Genomic DNA, 23,920 nt, shown 5'->3' with positions numbered 1-23,920 from the left:
TTGTACTTTGTGTCCGTTGTTTGTATATATTTAAAAGTTCCCGCGACACAAGAGCGAACTATAGTGTGGGAGACGGCTTTCAAAAAAGTAAGTAGTTCCTGAATCTCGTGTTTGGACCACCAGCTTAGTCAGCCACCGCTCTTTCCCGTGCAATGTGCATACCTATTGAACAGTGGGTAGTGTTCCGAGACTATAAACAAAGAAATTGCGATATTTGATTCTCAGTAACACTAACTCTGCTATCGTTGCTAATTCAGCAGTGCATCCTAGCTCTAGCAAAGCGAATTGCCCACACACAGTTGATAAAAATATCACTAAACAAAAACAAAAGGTTCATGTTACATTTTTATTGTTTCTTTCAGAATATATTCTCAAAAAGGATATTTTTATGATTTCAACCTGCAAATTTTCGCATTATACAGTCATATTTGACGGGCGGGTAGTTTTCGTAGTACCAGTTGCATGCTTCGTTCTTGAATGGACGGCCGACACTACAAACATGACGAGAAATAATTATTAACATAGAATTCAAAGTGTATGCAAAATTGTATACCTCTCGTTATATATATTACTAGAGGCCGCCCGCGACTTCGTCCGCGTGGATACCCTTCCCGTGAGAATCCCGATACCTCGGAAACTCCGGGAGAAAACGTGTTATTCTGGGTCTTCAACTACCTACATGCCAAATTTCATCGTAATCAGATCAGTAGTATTTGCGCGGAAGAGTTACAAAGAACAATACATACTCACAAACTTGCATTGATAATTTAAGTAGGATAACCTAACGAGAGTTATGCTCAGATAATTAAAAATAATAATCGAATTACCGTATAAGGTGCGTTACCAAATTTAATTAACGGGCAGTCATTGTGACATGAAATGTAATGAATGTAAAATGTGAGATGTATAAGTATATCGTACAAATGCAAAGAAAAATCAATATTCCTATACCGGGCTGTACAGTCAATTTGGGTAACTTTGAATCATTTGGGTAACATTGAACGTGAGAATTTGAACTAAGTAGTTTCGTTAATTTTTTCAGATGAAACAAACACAATTGATAAAGGTTTATTTTAGTTTTGCAAACTTTTATCAATTGTGTTAGTTTCATACGAAAAAATAATCGAAACTAGTTCAAATTCTCACGTTCAATGTTACCCAAATGATTCAAAGTTACCCAAATTGACTGTTTTAGATTTAACGGTATAAAGTCTATGACAAGCCTACAACAGGTTTTGCGCAGTAACCGTGAATGAAACGTTGCCGTTTATCAAACGTCAGGCGCGTCAGTATACTGTAACACGTAGGCGCTGATATCAAATAGTATTGAGGATGCATGACAATGGCAAATGGTTGCTATGACACTGAATATATAACGTGTAATTCGATTATATTGTAACCTCAGATACCTCTATACTAATACTAGCTGACTCGTGCAACTTAACGCGTCACATAAGAGAGAATGGGTCAAAATTTTCCCCGTTTTTGTAACATTTTTTACTGGTACTCTGCTCCTGTTGATCGTAGCGTGATGATATATAGCCTTTCTCGATAAATGGGCTATCTCTGAAAGTACTAATTAAAAATCTCAGGGATTGCAGTTTTGCTTCATCCACGTTTATAGATAATTAGCTTCCGCCCGCGTGAAAAGATTACCCGTTAATAACTTTGATAGCTTATTCCTGAAAGAGTAACAAACTAACAAACAAAGTATACCGAATGAAACCTAATTAAAAAGATAGTGTATATGTTTATTTTTTGAATAGGTAAACATAAAATCACGTATTTTCCATCCCCGAGATAGGCAGACCTTAAAACTCCACTTCATACTAATGTAACTACCCTTACGACATCTTGTCATAAAGGTCCGCCGGTTACGAATTAATACGCACTTGAGACTTTTTAAAAAGTGCAGAAACATATCGTGCCCTTTTTATACACAGTTTGTGTCCGTTATTTATATACTTTTAAATGAGAAGTCTTCAGTACAAAGTTACTTTCTTCTCACGTCATGCTGACGTGGTCGCCTCTATGGCGTGCGAATATAAACAATAATGTTATATGGGACACCTCGTAGAGAGCCTGACGGGGCAGAATGTCCTATGGAATTTGCAACCGCCATGGTGGGCTCGACCGACTATGCGGCCGATTTATCGCAGCAAGTATGTAAACTTTAGCACAGTAGTTCTTTAGTATCTTATCTTATGCCCGGTTTCTGTGTACGTTTAGCGGTAGTTTATATATTCAATAGCGTTTTTTATATGAGTTTTAACGCTATTGAATAGATAAACTCCCGTTGAATGTACCTCAGAAACCGAGGGTTAGTGTTGTTAAGTATTGGCCGCGTACTAAAGTGAAACTAACACACGATGAAAATAATTTTTATTGTCAACCTAGCTAACAAGAGGTACTTCGAAAAGATTTGGCACAGGCAGACTGTATAATGGAGCTGGTTTGATTGATTGGTTTGAAAATCTAACAACGCATTTCGGATATGTACTAGAATTTAGTTTTTAGGTGAATATGAATATCGTCTTCTTCAAAATAGCAGGTATCTATGACAAAGTTCATCGGATCGGCTATACACAGAAGTAAATTAACAGTTTGAAGAACCATCGGGTAAGCAAGATTTCCTAGGATTCAATACCTTTGCAATATTACCTTTGAAACAAAGGTCGCAGTTAAGTTTATTCGTCGAAAAATCCTCAACTATTTTTCAATGCAATTCTAATATTGTGTTTCAGTGTTATTGGATTCGATTGGAACTTACCGTTAAGCGCGCGTGCAACAAATTATATTAAATACTAGCGGATTGACCCTACTTCTTCCGTGTGAAGTATAATTTTATTCTATTGATTCCATTCCCGTGAGATTTTGATCTCATCGATCCCATACTAACTTAGTCCCGATAGTAACAGGCATATTAAAAGTTGTTTAAAAGATTGGCGCGTACATATCGGTTATTTAGATTTATTTATAATATACATTATTTAGCTATATTGAAGAGAAGTTAACATGCGCACGGCTGACTGAAGGTGCCCGTTATAAAGTTGCTTCAGAAGTTAGATACATGTTTAGTACAGTTCGAAGTCGACACAACCAACAGTCGCATAAGGAGCTATTGTTACGCTAACTACATATCAGACTTGAAGAATTTAAACCACAAATTTTGTCAAAATATTAGGAAGTAAGTCTTTTTGTTTTCATATTTTTTTTTTAATAAGAAACTGTATAAGTAGTTCCTACTAGCTGCCATTGGCATCGGGGACTAAAATGCTTTTGGACACATGCGTATAGACACGTATGTCCACTACCACCCATGAGCTCCATTTGAGAGGGTGGTACGGCCGGTTTATTGTGTTATGATGCCGCATGGAAATTCCTAGAACGTACTGAAGGACTTTGACAGATATAGTGCAGCTTTCCGACGAACTAAATATATTTTCAAGTTCATCCTCGACATTTAGCCTTGTGCCATAAGGGCATAAGTATGAACATAATTATAACTAGAGGCCGCCCGCGACTTCGTCCGCGTGGAATCCCTTCCCGTGTTAATCCAGATCCCTCGGGAACTCAGGGATAAAAAGTAGCTTATGTGTTATTCTGGGTCTTCAGCTACCTATATACCAAATTTCATCGTAATCGATTCAGTATTATTTGCGTTTAAAATCCATACATATGTTACTGTAAAAGCCCGAACTGTGGTAAATCCTAAGATTTTCCGGTAAAACCTAAGATTTACCAACTCTCAGTGGTAAAAGTCCGAACAAGCCAGGGTTTGAATACTATGTTACGATATATAAAAAAATCCTCCTTCATAACTATGTTTATAACTATTTCACGGTATTATTATATACTGTGACATAGTTATAAAGAAGGAGTTTTGGGCATAGCGACATGGGTAGGTTAGGTTAGAAGGCTAAGGTGGGAGCGAGCGAAGCGAAGCTCCCACCTTAGCCTTCGTGGTTATTTTTTTTTAACCACCCAGAAGGAGGAGCCCCGCGTAGCGGGTCTCCGGCGACATCTCGATATCATCAAGTGAATATAGGTCAAAGTTCGAAATAAAAGAATTATTCGGACTTTTACCATTGCGAGTTGGTAAATCTTAGGTTATACCGGAAAATCTTAGGATTTACCACCGTTCGGGCTTTTACAGTAACACATACATACATTCTCACAAACTTTCGCATTTATAATATTAGTAGGATAAGTAGGATTTATAGTAGCAAAGAAAGATGTTTACTTTCCCATCGATTCGCGTATCTCCTGTGGCGTCAGGGTGGCGGTCAGATCAGGGTAATATTTCCACCTCTTTTGTCCTGGGTCTTTTGCCCACGCCAATTGAAAGGGTGTTAGCGCAGGTATATGCATTTTATTACAGTCTCTACATTGTGCGCTAAGAGGTTTCTGTAAAACAATACATCGAATGTCAGGTTGACAGGCCTTTTAAATAGCCCTTTCATAAATATTACATTACTAAAAGTTCAACCCTTTGTTGCCGATAATGCAACGTACGTTAATGAATCTTTTTATAGTTGTTTGTTATTGGAAAAATCCACGCAGCACGTAAACAGGTACTCAATTTATTATTTTATAAAGAACTAGCTTTTACCCGCGACTTCGTCCGCCACCTGAATTTTCCCATGGGAATACGTCATTTTCCCGGGGTTAAAAGTAGCCTATGTCCTTTCTCGGGTATCAAAATATCTCCATACTAAATTTCATGCAAATTGGTTCGGTAGTTTAGGCGTGATTGAGTAACAGACAGACAGAGTTACTTTCGCATTTATAATATTAGTATGGATTTAATATTGCTTTTAGGTACAGTATTTCCTCGAAATTAAAATGTATGAAAGGCCTCACCGTCCGCTCATTTTCGGCTTGTTTCAGTCCATCGCATGCATGTAGTCGGCGATATCTAACGCAGTCCAAATCATATTGGTATGAACGTGGAAATACGTCTTGACGCGCTAGAAATATATAACTCACATTAGTATCATACATGTATTTATGCTTATGTATGAAAAACAAAAAAATATATATGCTCCAATAGATAATGGTTAGTCAAAATTGAAGTGGCTTTAGCACGAAAGCTCTAGCGCACTCGTACGGAAATGATTTACCTAATGACTGGAAACTATCTGCTACAATATTAGCAATATTTTGAAATTTATTTCGATTTTTTTTTATTTGATGCTGCGTTTGATAATCATTGCATAACTCAAAATTATTCAATATTCATTTAAAAATGAAATTGAAGCATTACGAAAGGTTAGTACGGAAGGTGGCTTGTGCGTGCTGTAATGGTCAATGCATTATTGGCCACTGGTATATGACGATAAATAGATGATAGAGCTTATTTTTTTATTTCGAAATACAGTACGGTACTCTCCAACGATGTGCTTTGACCAAGAATTGTTCTTTACAAACATCACGCCTGTTCTAAACGAAAGGGGTCGGAACAACGGCATGGAAAAACATTCGTTTTACAGCGAATTAAGTTATTGGTGGTCTTTTGCCGAAACAACTGGGAGTTGCGGATTTTCCATCAGGAAAAAATTAAAGACATTGAAGCTTTTATACTATATTTAAAAATGAGTAGGAAAGGTATTCATACTTGGTTTAACCATCTCCGTAGTCATTCCGTAGTTGTAATAGGCGTCGTGAAGGGTATAGGCGTTTGCACCAGGCTTGTCTACCCAAAATGCTTTATCCTTTTTAACCATTTGGTCGATTACAGTGTCCGGTAACTCGCTTATTGTAGGCCTATACAGATGTCAGTAAATTACTTTGCTAGATTACTTATCTCTTAAATAATATAATTAATCAATAACGGACTTACCCCCGGTTTCTGAGGTACATTTAGCGGTAGTTTATCTGATCAAAAGTGTCGAAACTCATATAAAAAAAACGCTATTGAATAGATAAACTACCGCTAAATGTCCTCAGAAATCGGGGGTCGGGGAGGGAAAAAAATTGCAGAGGTAGGCCTTACTCTTTATGAGGAGACCCGTGCTAGCATTGTGTTGTTTATTATTAGTAAGTGAAACAAACATGCATGAAGCATTACTTAGGTGGAACTTCAGATAGTTCCCTGGTGGTCGGCAGGAGATATTTGCCAACGGTTTGCTGTGTCAGACGTGGCGGACACCCAGGGGTCAGACTCTCGTCGTATAGCACAGTAAGTGGTACATTACTGAGTGCATATCTGAAACAAATAATAACTTTTTAGTAAGCAAGGAGTAAGTTAATACAATTGTTTTAAAATTATTAGTTATGTAATTAAAGCTGTACTTGTCTGGATCGTATCCGCTGAACTTGGCAACGTTGCTCTGAGGATCTGAAGGGTGTGGCCTATTCTCCATTGTGTAGTGTTGTTGTTACAATAATAACTAATTTTCTTTCACAAATTTAAAACAATAATTCAAAGAACAAATACTAAGGATATTAGGATTTCTGGATGTAGGACAAATAAGTTACCTACAAATCGGGAGATCGTTTAATAAATAAATGTCAAAGTGGGATTTTTCTGCATGCCATTTAAACTCTTGACAATGTCAATGCGTCAAAAGGCGAATTCATGAAAATGGCTAATGCCGGCCATGCACGCTATGGTCTTCTAGAATGACTTCAAGAGCTGATTTGACTGCACATTTCAGAATCATTATCTTAGCTTTCTTTCATCTGTGCAAAATTACTTAACTTTTTAGACCAGCGCTTTTATACCAGAGCTGGTATCGAAACAATCCAATAAGTATTAATTATACGATCTAGTTGGTTATGCAGGCTTAAATACAATATGAACTCCAGCGGAGCAGTGTTTGGCCGACATTTTTTTTGGAATTTGACAATGTTTTATAACTTATCATAACAACGATAGACGGTACTGTTCGGACGCGTTGTCCATTAGTTATTTATATGTACATAAGTTTTATACTAACTTATTTAGAAGGTAAAAATAGGTAGGTACTTAATTCTAATTATTTAATTGTAGGCTTGTACATTTTTTATACCGATGTTTTGTTGATTCACACCCTATGTCGTGTCATTGACCCCGCTCGGATCACAAGAAGTTAGACATGGGTTAATAAGCTTAGGACATGTGGTATTTTAAATTAATGTTTAAAAATACAATTATTATTGAGCTTGAAGTCATACTTAACATACTCGTAAACATAACAACAAACATACATTGATAAATTTTAGTAGTATTATGGTTTCCCTATGCATTAGACTAGATAACAAGGATTACATCTACTTAAATCTAATATACAAAAACAATTGTCTTTGTTGGCGAAGTAAGTCGAACTTTTTTTGTATCATTGAGCCACAGGAGCCACCCTACCCAAACGGCGTCGGAAGCTCGAATGAGTTTGACAGCAGGTTGACGGCCCGCTACGGTTCTGTGCAGGAACAGTCGTCTCACTCAGTCACTTGCTCACTCACTCACTCACTAAAAGATCCCAAAACTTAAAAGTTACTAAACCTTACCAGCTTTATGTTTCATCGCTTTGTACACTTATGACTAAATCATAGTTAGATAAAATTTTACTTTTGAGTTGTGCTTTATTTTTAAACTCTATTTTAAATAATTCTGTAGAAATTAGCTTATTACTTGATTGTCTATGGTGTGGTTAAACTGGTAACACCCCTCCATCATGTCGTATAGCAAAAAATTTAGAAAAATACATGATGAATCTAGCTGTATGTAGCGGTGAAGGTATTGATTTTAGTCGACAGTTCTGTGATACAGTTTAAACGGTGGCCTTATAGTATAAGTGATTAAATATGTCTAGAAATATAGTTTTCGAAGGTTGGTTGACAAAATCGCCTCCTTCAAAGCGTATATGGCGAACGGTGAGTTTACCTTTTGGAGCTTGGCATTTACCTTTGTTGACAGATAATGTGAAGGTATCGTTTGAAAAAAATGCGCTGTGATATTAGGTGTTGTGTAGGTTTGTGATAAATGTTGATGTGATAATGATATGTGTTGTTATGATGGTTTTATAATTCGGTTGTGTGGTGTGTGTAGAAATGGCGGAGAAGGTGGTTTGCCTTGCGGCAGTCTGGAGAGCTGCCTGGCCAATATTTCTTAGATTACTACGCGGACCGGAATTGCAGGCGACTCAAGGGCACTATCAACTTAGATTTATGCGAGCAAGTGAGTGTGTACTGAACTAATACTTTTACTTTGATATTGTTGACACATAATACTCAAAGATATAAATAAATTATCAACATGTATTTTGAAACATTACAACAATACAACAGTATTGTACTACAGTGTGATGAGTTTACACACTTATTGTGTATGTAAACACATACCCTGTGTGGAATCTTTGGGTATTATGACAAATAAACAGACTATACAATTACTTTCTGATATTTTCCTTGTGCTGTTTTCAATAAGATTATCCACTAATGACAATACCTACAATATTCTTATAAAAGTGTTTAATATAGCCACAATAGGCAGTGTGGTGTTACATTGTTTAAACTTGCATGGAACTTTGAACTGAAATATGACATAAAATATCAAGTAAGTTTTATTTATTGGTTCTCTTTCAAATTGTTGTATTTTTTACAAGGATACAATTTTTAATTAAAGTTTATGTGCATTTAATTTCTAATTCTAGCCAATATTTTTGTGGTATGACCGTATAAAATATCCAAATATAGCATTTTTGTGTTCTAAAGTCTGTAAAAAAAATGTACAATCTTTCTTATGTTCATACATAACTTCTCTGATTTAAGACTATAGTTTTAATAATAAATAGAATAAAACTAATGCAATGCATCTCTACTTACCTAAATAACTTTTTTTAATATCTGTTACATGAAAACATAAAAGTTCAAATTTAGAACATTGTTTTTTTTAGTAAGGCTATGTATTTATTTATAGCAATAACCATTGACCATATGTCTCAAAGATAAGAAGGGATATTTGCATGGCATACTGACATTTGCTGGCACTAAATATCTGTTATTAAAGCCATATTCATTTAAAATATGTGTTTATCAGACAGATGAACCTTTCAATAGTGTTACTAATACAGTCATGAGATGAGTCATTTGAGTCATGAAATATTACACTGTGTTTGTGCTGTTATTTATGGTTTTAACTGACTATACATTTTGTAGTAGGTATATTCTCATGACTGGTGTAGTACCTTCATGGTAGCCCATTGTATTATTTAGTTATTATAGACAGAGCTAAACCAGACCAATTGGCTAAAAACAGTTGTACCATGAACACTAGATATTTTAAATTAAACTGCAAATTGTAGCAATACAATTCATTTGGCATGTAAAAATATTTTTTTGTCGATAAAATCATAAAAAAAACATATTAGTGCTGGCAACATTTTTTTATAATTATCAAAACTCAATTTAATTATTATTGGGCTGCCATATCTTAGATGATTGCAGAGTTATTTTCATGATAGCCTATAGCCCACCCTATAGCCTGAGCCATAGTTTTTTTTATATGAAATCTTCGCTCATCATCATCAATATGTATAGCAACTGTTTGTTTTACCATAAACTAGTGGAGTTTATAAAAAAACAATCAAATCTGTTACTTAGGCAGTTATTCATTTTTAAAATCTATCAGTGATCATTTAGAAACTTATATTTCAATGAGAAATACATGAAGTAGTTGTGGGACATCAGCTATGACATGTCATTGTGAGTAAATTGTTACATTAATCATAAGTCCTGCCCTTAACAATGTTGGTCACATGCTTGTTTTGTAATCTAAATCATTTAGAAACAGATTGTTCCCATAATCAGCCTATTGCTTACTGGAAAAATGGCAAATTACACAGGATCTTGCCTTTTGAATGGCTTTGAGAATTTTTTAAAAATTTTTGTTTACCAAAAACAAGTAGAATGCAATATCAAATACTGAAAAGCATAGAAAAATAAGTTAATTGCCCTTTCCAATGTCAATTGTTGCTGATGACTTATTATTTTCGATCGAATCTAGCGCGATATTCTTTAAATTTTTGACCAAGTATATACACTTTTCTTAATTTCTCACGTTCTATAGTACTTGAAACATGTTTCCTTCAAAACACTTTTTTTGTTGTATCCCACGCGATCTCGCAAATATAACACTTATAGGTAAATGGTGTAGAAGCTGGATGTAGACTATGTCGTCGTCAAAATTACAAACTTTGAAAAACTGGTTTCATCTTAATTAATGTACAATATATCTATTTTGATAATTAATTCGTTAAATATGATCGATGTTACGTCAAAGCACCCTCCAAGGGTGACTTTGATCCACTTCGCCAGTCCATTGCCAGAGGGACTGTTAGCATATAATATCCTGAAAACTGCTGGGTTTTATTGCACATATCTGCTTTTACAGACTCATCTTCAAATGAGAGACGCTAAATATCACTAAACTTCGTAAACCGCGCTTATAGATTTATCGAACATAGCTAAAATCCGATTATTTACTTTGGGCTATATTCTAAGCACGACAGCTTCGAAAAATAACGTCAAAAGTACTGTTGAATGATCTGAGAATCGACCGTAGGGTTAAATTCACTGATTGTTGAATTGGTGAATTTATGCGTGTGGGTATTAAAGTTACTTAGGAACATGATCCCTTACGCATTCATTATAAGTACACGTTAATAATCAGACTACGAGTAACTGTTCAGAGAACAAGACAAAAGCACATGGACATTGAACGGCTACAGGTGGTCGATTCTACTTTCTGGCCCGACAAGAGATTCGAAGACCTATGAGCAGCGGTTGCATAAAACCGACCGCGCCACAGAGGCTGTCCAATAATCAAAACATTATAACACATCGGTACATCGTCTGAATAAAAAAATATGGATTAGCTTACCTCTGATTAACACTCGCTGCTATTTACGAGTAGGCACAAACTGAGGAAAAAAATAAGGAGACGCATTTCACTGGTCACCCATCCAAGACTAAAGCTTGGTCTTGAACGTGGCTTAAAAATCAGTTCGTGACGGCATGTCTGAGAAAGGTTATCAAATCTAACAAAAATATATTGAACAAAATAATGCACAATAAAGTTAATTTTACTTATAACATTAATGCCGATTTCCAAGTCCGGATTCTAAGAATTGCTAGCGTTTGTGTAGATTTAAACAAAACTTGATGTTCAGTTAATTACATTATAAGAAAAACTGTATATGAATTTATTAGAAAAGTGCTTACTCACACTAAAATAATACCTACTCATTATTTAGCTTGCGTTTTTCTTTGCTATGCACCAACTTATTATTGGTCGTCGTGGAAATTGGCACAAGTATTATTGCTACATGGTGTTTAAGTAATTAGATACCCATGTTGAATATTATTTTGTTTAAATTTAAAAGTCCCGCACTTGGCCAGCGTGGTGGACTTAAGGCCTAACCACTCCCTCATTACGGGAGACCCTTCCACAGGAGTGGGACATTAATGGGTTAATTAAATTTATTTAAAATTCTTTATGTTGACGTAACTCATGTAAACACTCAGATTTCCTACTCACTTTGCTAAAATAAGTAGCAGTTATCCTATTCGAGTAGTGTGCATACTTCAAAAGAAGAAAATATATGTTATATGTTTAATCCCCACGTCCTTTCAATACTTGTACATAACAATAAGGTCGATCAGGCACTTTTACGTCTGAACAACAGATTATAACAATGTTATTTTATTACCTCGAGTTTATTTTAGAAAAAAAATATACTAATATACTTTCTCTAAGAAATATGGTTCCTGTTTAATTTGAAGTAGTATTTTATGCGTCATAATGTACAGGGTGTTAGAGATTCGCTATACCTACTTATATGCTGTTGAGAATCGCCAATTTCGTCCGTTCGGTCTAGTAAAAAAACCCAACAAGTGGTTCCCAACCAGTGCCGTGGTCCGTGGAAGCAAAAATATGGTCCGCGAATTATTTTAATATTTTAATTTTCAGCACGATTATTACACTATTTTTAATATACTTACATAGTGGCCCTTTCTAACCAGAATAATATAAAAGTGGTTCCGGACTGAGAAAAGGTTGGGAACCCGTGCTTTAAAGTATCATAACTCCAAAATGGTGAGTCCTAACTTTAGTTGATAGATGTCAGCGTGTAAGATAAGAAGGAGAAGCAGGAGGAGACTGGGTACTAACACTTACGGGCTGAGTCTCCTAACTAGAATTGGCCCGGAAATCGTATCTATCTGACGACTACTAGACGTTACAAATACACAGTTATAATTTACTTGAAAATTTTTGGTATAGTCATCGGAAAAAACTAGTTTGTCTTTTATGCCTATAGGTACTTTGGAAACAAAATTTAATGCGCTGATCTCAACTAAAATTATGCAATGAGTATGCTTAGTCTGCTGTGTTAGGCATGTGTAAATGACCTGTTGATGTAGCACTTTTAAAAATTTAAGATTTGCATTTACCTAGTTTGTGAACTTTTGTACAATATTGCCTAAAATATTTAAGTGTGTAGTTGGTTTAATTACGTGTTGTCTTTCAGAGGTGACTGAATGATTACCTACGTGTTATAGAGTTATTCATAACTCTTATTCGCATTCTCACCTACTGCATTTTATTCAGTACAAAAATATTCATCTTTAATTTTATTTTGTATAATAGGCATTGAACAGTGAATTTATAAAACCGACTTTGGGGTAAGATCAATACATTTTTAAAACACATGCTTTTTATGCTTAAATGTTATTATTGGGTAGGGTTGCTACGCTACTTAGTCCAAGATTAAATAGTTGAATTTCGCTGCATATATTTTAACAGCTATAGAAGAATAACTATTACACTGTAATATCGTTTAATATGTCTGCCTATCTGTCCTTTATGCTTTCACGACTGAAATTTTCCATGTTAAAGCGAAGACTCGCGATCAATTTACTGCTGATAAATATTTTATACATCTCACAGTTTATCAGTACACAGTCATATGATTCCAAGCAAAACAGGGTTAATTGTACTATGCTATAAACTCACGACTGATAAATTATATGCACGTATAGATTTTACAACTAAACATTCTGTTCTCATCAGGCATTTGAAAATAATACCACAATAACAAAAAAAAAAAACCCATTAACGTCCCACTAGGAGGCAAGGGTCTCCTCCCGGTATGGGTGAGGGCTTAGGCCTTGAGTCCACTACGCTGGCTTAGAGCGGGTTGGGGTCTTTGCATACCATCAAGATCTGTTCTAAAGAACTTTTCGGCATGCAAAGTGTACGATGTTTATACTGTTGAAACAAGTGATAATTATTTCGAATACACACATAACTTCGAATAGTCACTTGTGTTGCCTCGGGTACAAACTCTCCACCACTTGCGTGGGAGACACATGCTTAAACAAATCGGCTATCACAGCTTATAGTTTTTAAAAATTTTGGAAATATGTTTCTAACCAAACCAAATCTAATGTAAAAGCATATGATTGAATCCATCTGCCGTTATTTTGTGCTGCAGATGTGTCAACGCTCTGCCTATACTGATTGTCATGTAGATGCAGTGCCAAATAAGTCCACCATACACATTTAAAACGACAATTTAGTCGCTTCCTGCGTTTTCGACGTGAGTATTTGTGCTTATATTAAGGCTAAGTGGGAAAATATGTTTTTCTACAGTCAAAAATCTTCGGTCGACATACCGGTGGCCAACAGTACTAGGCCTTGTGCCCTTCATTCTGGCTAGGTGTGTGAAACTACTACTAGGCATGTAACGTTTCATCATGAGCTTTTCTTTTACTGTTAAAACAAGCTATAATTATTTGTTATACACACTATTACCTACATTGTTTAAAATCCACCCAAAACTGTTTTGTCTGTACTTCGCAATTTTTTTGTATTGATCGATTTAAAAAAACACTACAGAATAAAGTTTATTTTTTCATATCTATCACAGCCTACAATCTATCACACGCGACTATACTATTTGAAACATTAAAAATATAATTTTAACTAAGTACTCGATGTGAGTAGAGCCTAATAAAACGGAAACAAATAGTATTTACTGATTTTTGTTTTAACAAATTAAATAATTTACACATTGAAGAAAGTGTTTTCTTCTTTATGCAATTTAAAAATCTTTGTCATTTTATATTTCGAATTAAATGCATACTTACCTATGTATACACATACACCCATAATATCGTTACAGCAATTAAAGTAACTTTAATATTTAAAGAAGTTGTCCTCCATGGTAACTTTTTCCAAGATTAATTACACTAAGAGCGCAATGTAGTAAACCAATTTTGTATGTAGTTAATTGATTTTTACATTTGATGTTCATAAGAGGCTTGGTTCCAAATAATGTCTTTATTATAACAAACATAAAAACAAAAACAAAGCTTTTCGTCTCTGACTCCGTAAATATTTTTAATGAAGAACTTAATATTAAACAATTTAAAAACGAATATTTTCCTATTTCAATAAAACGCTCATTTAAAGTAAAAAAAAAAATGTTTATACATAGCAATCATGATACTGATTAAAGCAAGGACTAATATTGAATTTCAAAAGAAAATACCTAATTGACAATGAAAAATAAAATAAAATGTTAAAATGCGATGCAATATTGCATGTAAATATTGAGTTAAACTGTGGTGGGTGGATACCTCACCTCCCGTGCTCTCGACGCCCACCTATCCAGCCACCGGACCGCCGCCAACCCTTGCCGGAGTACCAGAAGTTTGCGATCACTCGCTCGGAGTAGACGTGATCAGCACGCGTACACGTTCCGATACGATACGGAAAAAGGCCCTTTTAAAAAAATATGATTAGTGAAATCGGAATTATTATCATTGTCTGTTTTCTTTCTTTTGTTTTGATATACTTCTGCAAGGTAATCTGCGAGTCAGCCTTCAATAAGTGTTGTTCTGTTCCAAACAACCATGTGAATTGTGATAAGTGCGCGGATATTAAGGTGGAACTAGACAATGAACTGGCTCAGCTAAACGTTCTGCGATACAAAACATTTACGAATAATCGAAAAGCAGAGAAAGTATCGCAGAACGCGGCAGAGGACAGGATCGTCCAGATTCCTGCGAGTAGCAAGAGAAAGAAGCCTGTAGAGACGGAGAATACGCCCCTTGAGAACGATATGTTACAGTGTGTAACAGTCCTCTAAAATTAACATTAAGAAAGTGTTAAAATTAAATAAATAAAGAACTAACTAACAATTGTGAACTTTATGAACTGAACTCTTATGAACATACCCTATACTAAATACAAGACAAAGTGAAACTTTTGGAAGACGAACGGCACCGTAAACTTTTCAGTGTGTACAGTCCTCTAAAATTAACATTATAAAGTGTAAAAGTTAAGTGTATAATGAAGATAATCAATAATAATTATAAATTTTATGAACTGAACATGTTGTGAATAGATTCTATACTAAATAATAGATTAAATGAAACTTTTGAAAGACGAACAGTGCTGTAAATTCTTCAGTGTGTAACAGTACTCTAAAATTAACATCATGAAGTGTAAAAATTAAACGTATAATAAAGATAAACTATAATAATAATTGTAAAATTTATGAACTGAAATCGAACTTATTCTATGTGAAAAGGTACAATAAACTTTTCTAACACTAATACAGCAAGGAGTATCAAGCCGAATGAAAAACCCACTTGCATTATAGGTGGACGCTGGGCTGCATATGGAGCGGGCCGGAAACGGATTAGACCCTAAACTTCGTGGATGTGTCTTCACAATACAGACTCAGTCCCGAACTTATCACCTAGAAGCGGAGTCGGAGCTAGAGATGAACCGGTGGGTCGATGCCATTTGTAAAGTCTGTGGCCTCCGGGCCACAGAAGACACTAACGCCATGGGTAATTTTTGTTTCAAGTTATGATTTTTTTAAAGTAGACATATATGTGCTGGCTTTGATACTTTCTTTCTAATAATTAAATATCTTTGATACTAAGAAAGTAACTTGCTAGGTTAGAGAAGTAAAACATATTTTTCTAAAATCGCTCTTTATTTGATTATGTTTTCGTTACTTTTTGTAGTAGAAAGTGTTTTTTAACTAGTTGATAAATGTTTGTCTTTAAAAGTTATTTGGTTCACACAAATATTTGTTCCGTGTGCGATATAAAGTCATGACGACCCCCACACCCAGTGTAAGCGGCAGTAGGACCACTGTGCGGGGACATGGTCGCTGAGTTACTTGTCTTATATTTAGAGGAGTTAGACCGTATTTCACCGTAAGTGCGGGCTAGCAAACTTTTTATTTGCCATTAGCTCAAAGCACTATAAAGATTTGTGTCCTAGATCCGCACGCAAAAAGCCTGATCCACAGGGTGTCTATTTAAAATAAAATATTAATTTATGGGAAATCGTTATTAGTCAGACCAATTTATGTACTGGTGAGCTGGCGTTTTATACTTAATGCTAAGCTTTTGTAAACCTGTACAGTGCCCTATTCGTATATGCTTTAGCGACATATTTATTCAGCACTATTCAATGGAGCTCAATGCAGAACTAACACTAAGAAATGAGGTATAGATTTATAATCTGCTAGCGTAGTCTATAGTTACACTTCGCGATAAAGCCACATGAACTATATTAAAAATATAGTTTGATATTCGACACGACATTACTTTGTTGTTGCAGATTCCTATCAAATAAGCCGGACTGCTGTGGGGACCCAGTACGAGTATGGCACTGGGCCATACATTCCCATATCCGAATGTGTCACCGGAGTCCGTTCACAGGTTAATTATTGCTTTCTATTTATCTATTTAGAAAATGAAAATTTCAACGTTAGTAAATATTTTGATATTCAAAAAGGATTTAGCGCTTGATGTCACAATATTACTTGAGATCACGCATGTGACTTCCAGTGGTGATGAAACCGATTGGATCTATGTATGAATTGTAACAAATATGTGTATAGATCGTGAACTATGATTTGACGAATATGCTACAATCGTAAGCATTGTGAAGTGTTGCAGTTTACACTCAGGAGTGATCAGATAACCCCTGATTATGCCTTCTGTACGCGTCTTTCATAGCGTCTTGAATTCATAAGAATAAATTACAAGTCTGCATTTAGCAAATAAACTTCAGGAAGCGTGAATAAGTATATTTTCCTGTAGCTATAGTTTCTTATCATTGTTGACTGTTAGTTGGTAGCTGAAAATCTTGGTTTTGCTTAAAGTTTGTTTCATAACTAAATCTGCGCACGAGCATTTTTTTCTCAAAGTTTAGTTTAGAAATTGGATAGGCTAATAGTAAGAGGTCATCAAAAACTTGATTCAAGATTTTCCTTTTAAAAGTCATTACTCTCGGATAGGTTTTGGTAGCAATCAGTATTCTTGGGATTTGTCTTAATCTCTGCCCCTAGTAAGTGAACTAATTGTATAAAAGACTTAGAAAATAAATTCTGGAAGAAATATTATTCTAAAATTGTTAAGAGGTCTGGTTTAACCCATTACTGTCCCACTGCTTGCATGGGCATGGGTCTCAGCACGCTAGCCAAGTGCGGGTTAGTATCACGAGTTTCAGGAGTCATTGATGCGCAGATAAATATTACTCTAATTCTGGGAGGACTTGGCTCTTACCACTAAACAATAAATAATTTGCGTACTATCATTTACATAAAAGTTTGAATTTGCAGACTCAACAGACGGCTTTCACCTTCGAGCCTGGTCATATAATGACGTCTGTCCCAAAGCCTACGTGTGATAAGGCCACAGAGACTCGTGGCCAGCTGTCCGTGCACACGACGCAGCCACAAATTAAGATAACCAACCCAGAGGCATCGGAGAACGATTCCAACCTCAGCGAGGACGACTGCAAATCACTCAATGCTAGCCAGATAAACCTCCGTAAGAGAACAGCCTAGTAAAACATCATCCCTCTTATTCATAAACATATATGAAGTTATGAAAGGCTTATAGTTTTGTTTCTTTCACACCTAAGCGAAATGAAAAAGAGAAATCATATTTTAGTAGTTTTTTAACTAAAATAGGTTTATAGTGTGTTTATGAATAAGAGGGTATATGAATAGTGTAAATAAGTCCAATAAACTGATGGTTCACTTGTACTTGTTTCAGCTGGATGGGACAGGACCTTTAACAGGCTAACAATTAACAACAACGGGGCCTCTGAAGATGGTATGGCACATGCTATTAAATATACTGAGTACTAGGTCATTTTTAATGTGATATTTGAGTATAATTTAATTGTTACAGGACCACCAGTGCCTCCACGCCCACCGAAGACCTTCGCTAGGCATAAAGATCACATCCAGCGGGATAAAGAGGCTTTCCAGGGCCCCAGAATTCAGGAGCCTGTTGAAACAGTACCAGAAAGCATAACGGTACGTAGCTCATCTATACTAATATTATAAAGCTGAAGAGTTTTTTGTTTGAACGCGCTAATCTCAGGAACTACTGGTCCGATTTGAGAATTATTTCAATGTTAGATAGCCCATTAATCGAGAAAGGCTATAGGCTATATACCATCACGCTAAGACTAATAGAAGCAGAGTACCAGTAAAAGATGTAACAAAAACGAGGAAAATTTTGACTCATTCTCTCTTACGCAAGCCAAGTTGCGCGGGTCAGCTAGTAATTTATAATTTTGGGAACTAGTCTGTTATGAATACTCAATTCAATCACAATTTTTAACATGATTTTATATAAACGGATCGGTTAGTAGTTAACAGTTTTGCCATAAATACTGTCGATATGTGAGGGGTCAACGAATAACTCATTACCTGGTAACAAAGCATTGACGTCTTAAGTTGCTTGTGACGCAAATTTAAAATTGTAATCAACATATAGGCTTCAAAACAGAATTGGTTATTCAGGATTTATTCATGCAGTCCAAGGGTAGGGTCATTCGCATCTTGTCCGTGATTGAAGCTTTATTTATACCTTTTCTTGGAAAATATTAAGATTTATACTGAAGAGAAAAACAAGGTAAATTCAACGGTAAATGCGAATTGTTCCAATTAAAGCACAATACTGCCGTCCTCTAACTATAATGCCGTTATCTACAAAAACCATGTTTTGAGATATTCGATAAAAAGGGGCGAGAAAAGAAATATGCAATGCTGTTTCGTAACTATCTGGAAACTGCGATTTGAAATATCTTTAGCAGCATCTGGAAACAGCAATGCATATTTATTTTCTCGCGTCTTTTCGCGAATATCTCGAAACAAAATGCCGTTGTTTATGTAGATAACGGCATTATAGTTAGAAGACGGCAGAATATAATAGCGATATTTGTTTGTATAGTCTTGTACCGGTCCTGGAACTCCATGGTTGCGAGTGCCGCGGCGCATGTCTCATGGCGCGCAGCCTCCGTCGCCGGGCCGCGTGTTCGCCTTCCCCAACTACAACTCGCGCTACGACTATGATGACGACGACGACGACCGGTCGCCAGCCAACCAGGTAACTATCACATCCACTAAACACGCTGCGTGACGTCACTTCTACTCATCTACACATCACACTCTCACTTCTCAAGTACTTTTTAAATGAACACAATCACATCTTTCTAATAATTTCCTGATGTTTAGTTGAGTACGATTTAACGTGGCATTAGCATATCGTATGGATATCGTAATTGTTTAAGCCGATGCCGTGCTTCTGATAATATTGCTACAGCTGCGAGTAAGAAGCGATAGCAAAGTATAGCGATTGGTTCTACATCTGCATTTCATGGAAAGCTTTAGTTTTTCACGAGCCACAGATCATTGGTCATGCATTATTCTGTAACATTGTTGCAGTCTTTACAATACTGCAATTTGCCTGCTATGCCGCCGGCGGTGGACAGAGCGCTGAAACCCCGCTTCACGAGCCGTAGCATTGGCCACATTAACAACTATCAGGTAAACATCTCATTTGAATTGTTTTTATAATCGACTTTCAAAGTGAAACAGAGGTCTGTACAAGGGCGAATACTTAAACATTTCATGAGTGACAACGCCAAACTGATGACATATAAATTTTGCAGTAGATGAGTAATTTATACCTTTAGTTCAATGTTTATAATTATTACTTTTTCCATCCATGCTTACAAATTAGGAAGTTTGCGTGGTAACAATAGAACCCCGTAAGGTTGGTATCATATTCCTATACATAATGTGTTTATAAGTATATGAAACATCAAGGGCCTGCAATAACTAATGTTTATATTTACAGACGGAGGAGACCCGATCAGATGTGCTCCAATATTTGGACTTAGATCTGCCAAATGCGACCACGCCCAAGGTAAGTTTATATAGTTTTTGAAACATGCCATGACTTTTTTAAATGATGTGGTTATATCTTGCATAAAATATGCTATATATAATAAAAATATTTATTACAGACATCGGATGGGACGCGTAAGACTGAGCTCAATCAGAGTCGGGCATCTTCCGGGGTTGAGTCCGACGCGGACTCCGCCTACAAGACGGTGGACTTTGTGAAGACTGAAGCCTTCAATATCACCAGGCAGGACGCAGAGGCTTCAAGGAGTTACCAATGTTAGCACAACCCACCCTCCTATAGGAGGCGGAAAAATAAAAAGAACTGTTTCGTAGCGCTACTGGCTAAGTGTTGCAGGCGGCCAAGACCTAAAAGGATGTCACGTGCTAAGCGAGTGCGTTTCGCTAATAGTATTAAAACTATGTACATCGAGCCCAATTGCCCTGATGCGCAGTATTTGTCGTACGAGTTGAAGTCGATAAAGTATTAATTGATATATATTAGGATATGGGAATTCACGCGAACACGCATTTTACCTTAAAATGCCTAACTTTTCGGCGCAGTTTGCACTCGCCGTGGTCGTAGGCTGTATATTGTATTGTATGTCATAATGTTCATACATGATATGAAGTTCGGGACAGTTAGACACTACAAGCGAAACAACAACATAGTATATATATTATTACGAAGTTATTGGTTTTGATAACGTTTCCAGCCAGCTCCATATGCGGTATTCTTGTAAATAAGGGTGATGAAGCAGACAGCTTCGAGTTTTAGTATTGTATTACTATAATTATAATCTAATAAGCTTTGTAGATAATGCTGAACTAATATAATATTGTATTATATAATACTTGATTGTATATACGTTGAAGTTGATTCAACAAAGCGGTTGACATGATTTGATTTACACTTTTAGAGTTTGTTGAACAGCGTAGAATTGATTACGCTCATATCATGATAGACGAAGAAATCAGGCTCACCTTAAAAATGTTGACTTCGCATTTACAAAGAATTTTTTTCTGAATTTTTTTTTTTAATAAAGTGTATTTTTTTTGTAAATATTGATTATTTGAAAAATATGTTAAGTTATCGATACCTCCTAAGTATGCAGAGTCATATAACAATTTAGTTAGTTTATTATTTTTATAAAAACGTACATAATGAACCATGATTACCAGAATAATAAAAAATCATCAAAATCATTTTATACCAAAAGAAGCGCTTACAAAAAAATATTCAATTAATTTCAAATTAGTTTTGTTTTCATAAAAATACGAAAAATTCGCCTTAAATTCGCTCTCCTGTAAATTTACTATATTTTCTGTTGACTCACTAAACTTAAGAGGTATCAATATACTGTGTACTTAAAAATTATAAAAATCGTAGCACGATTTCGTCCTGGGGACGGATCAGAAGACATAACATCTATTAATCGAGTCACACAAACGTTTTTATTAACACCATATCTAAAAGTATAGAAGAGAAATATGTTTTTATTTCTTTTCTTACATTAAAAGTAACTGGGATATAGCTATGAACTACTGAAACACTGTATCGTGGTAATGTGTACCTAACCTTGTGGAAACACCACGAAAATAGTTAAAATGTTGAAACACGCTTTCAGACGGCCTAAAAATTAAGTTTCAGGCTTAGCCCCAAGTCGCAAGTGGAAATAAAAATCTAAAAAGCGTATAAAACTACAGAGCTCGGTAACTTTGGGATTTCTTACCCTGTTTCAATGAAACAAAAACTTATTATTTGCATTATTACGCGAAACTTAACGTTCTATGATACTATTTAGATATGCTTGTGTGACTCCATTAACTAAGTGTACCTACTGTTCGCCCCTTCGTATTTTTATATGCAAACTATTACTATTGAAAGTGCGGAAATTAAATGGAAATTGTGGGTCTATAACACCCGCAGTTTGTATTACTACTCTTAAAAATATGTCAAAAATAAACTGAGTATATCTTCAATATTAAAAAAGGATTTTTTTATAGAAATTTACCTGTATCAGGTCTGAAGAACAAGTCTGCACATAGTTGACACAATTAGATGTTAATACAAACTCTTATACGAGAGTTTCCCTGTTTTCCAAATATAATTGAATATATTAAATTACTTCATGCGAGGGGGCTTAACAGTACGAAAGCGTAATACTACAAATCTAGCGCGAAAAAGATTTTATAGAATTTAATGTTTGAAGGTATTTCAATATTTTACCTCCATTTAAAATCTAACAAAATGTCGATTTGACAACAAATCAATGTTGAATTGTAAAATGTTGATTGCTGGTTATTTGTATTTAAGAAATAGTTAATTTCTTATAATAATATGTTGTATTATATATGAATTTAGTTAATCTTCTATCAAAGTTTTTAATGCATTTAACACATTTTATTTCAAGGGGTATTAAGCTCGTCAATGTTAATTTTTAATATAATATACGTTTTTCGCTATTACATTCTTTTTAAAAGTATGATTAATACTTTTTGCCGCTAATTTGGATTTTTTTTTTCGCGCTGGATAGTTAAAAGCATCTCCGCTGTCATAGTTACCTATATTATTAAGAACTGCAAACTTGTGTGCTACATTAAGCCTAGTTTTATAATAACGTTTTTATTACTAGTAAGTAATGCAGTACAAGGGTGACACAGACAAATGTTGAAGTATAATTTAAATTATTAAATTTCGCGATATTTTTCCATTGGATCCAATTTCTAAAGTAATAAACCAAAGAGTTGTTTAGTTAAAATGAAGATAATCTTTAGTAAATGTTAATTTTGCTTTTTTAACAGTTGTAAAGGCCAGATTTGGATATCAACTTTGTCTGTTCTTACCCTATATTGCATTAAATAAAATACACTTACATTTTAGAGGACTGTTACACACTGTAATTTTAGGTACCTATAGTTAGTGTTTTAAGTGTACATGTATCTAAGTGTAGTTAGTAAACTATTTAACTATGTTAAGAAGAATGATTGGCACTGTCGTCTTTAAGTATTTTGATGTTGGTAGTTGATAGTAGTGTAGTTATGATGTTATAGATTAACTCATGTTATTTTGCAACCTACTTATAATCCCTTTATTCCCTTCCCACCCTTGTGATATTTTCCAAAAAGTCCCAAACAATTTTTCATGGATCCCCTTCTTACCTGACCAACATATTATTATTATTGAACCTAATGTATATAGTATAGTATTTTTATACAAAATGACGCCACCCACTTACTTTGTTAGAATTTGAACATTTTTAACCCCTCAAACGTCCGTGGAGGGTATTGTAATATAATTATGGATACTTTAGTCTCCACGGACGTGTGAGTGGCTAGGAATATTTGGTTTTGATTATTATCATTGTGACAACTGTCAAAACACCCTTCCCTTAGCAAAAAAATGGTGGCGTCTATAGGTTATAAGTAAAATTAAAGATATATTTAAGACAATACACTTTATATCTAGGAAAGTCATCCTATAAGGATTAAAATGTACTTATTACAGATAAATGTTGATTGATTATATTATAATTTTATCGTAATTCCTAATGTTTGTTAGATATAAGAATTGTGTGATTGTATTAAATGTTTAGACACAATGTGTCTTTAAGTCTTTGATGTATTTCAATATTATATAATCACTCTAAATGTTAATCGGATTAATTGATGTAAGACAAATAAATTCAATAAAAATCCAT

At 35.1% G+C, this 23,920-nt stretch overlaps 2 protein-coding genes across 3 annotated transcripts; one reads left to right on the top strand and one right to left on the bottom strand.

Moving 5' to 3' along the window:
* Positions 1-340: 340 nt before the first annotated feature.
* On the bottom strand, positions 341-6,824 carry LOC142986550 (uncharacterized). Its single transcript, XM_076135065.1, has 6 exons — positions 6,295-6,824; positions 6,071-6,208; positions 5,618-5,766; positions 4,864-4,970; positions 4,244-4,407; positions 341-491 (listed from the first exon to the last, which is right to left on the bottom strand). The coding sequence occupies exons 1-6, from the start codon at positions 6,363-6,365 to the stop codon at positions 395-397; spliced, it is 726 nt and encodes a 241-aa protein (XP_075991180.1). The 5' UTR covers positions 6,366-6,824; the 3' UTR covers positions 341-394.
* Positions 6,825-7,639: 815 nt separating this feature from the next.
* dos (daughter of sevenless) lies at positions 7,640-23,920 on the top strand. Of its 2 annotated transcripts, XM_076134851.1 has the most exons (12): positions 7,640-7,857; positions 8,033-8,161; positions 15,654-15,846; positions 16,631-16,731; positions 17,637-17,847; positions 18,076-18,135; positions 18,214-18,341; positions 19,264-19,419; positions 19,758-19,859; positions 20,056-20,088; positions 20,173-20,241; positions 20,342-23,920. In XM_076134851.1, the coding sequence occupies exons 1-12, from the start codon at positions 7,789-7,791 to the stop codon at positions 20,501-20,503; spliced, it is 1,413 nt and encodes a 470-aa protein (XP_075990966.1). In that variant the 5' UTR covers positions 7,640-7,788; the 3' UTR covers positions 20,504-23,920. The 2 variants fall into 2 exon arrangements, with proteins under 2 accessions (XP_075990966.1, XP_075990967.1); XM_076134852.1 differs by lacking the exon at positions 20,056-20,088.

This window comes from Anticarsia gemmatalis, chromosome Z (genome assembly GCF_050436995.1).
Source record: "Anticarsia gemmatalis isolate Benzon Research Colony breed Stoneville strain chromosome Z, ilAntGemm2 primary, whole genome shotgun sequence".
Lineage (NCBI taxonomy): Eukaryota > Metazoa > Arthropoda > Insecta > Lepidoptera > Erebidae > Anticarsia > Anticarsia gemmatalis.
This window is presented reverse-complemented; position numbering and strand designations above follow the sequence as displayed.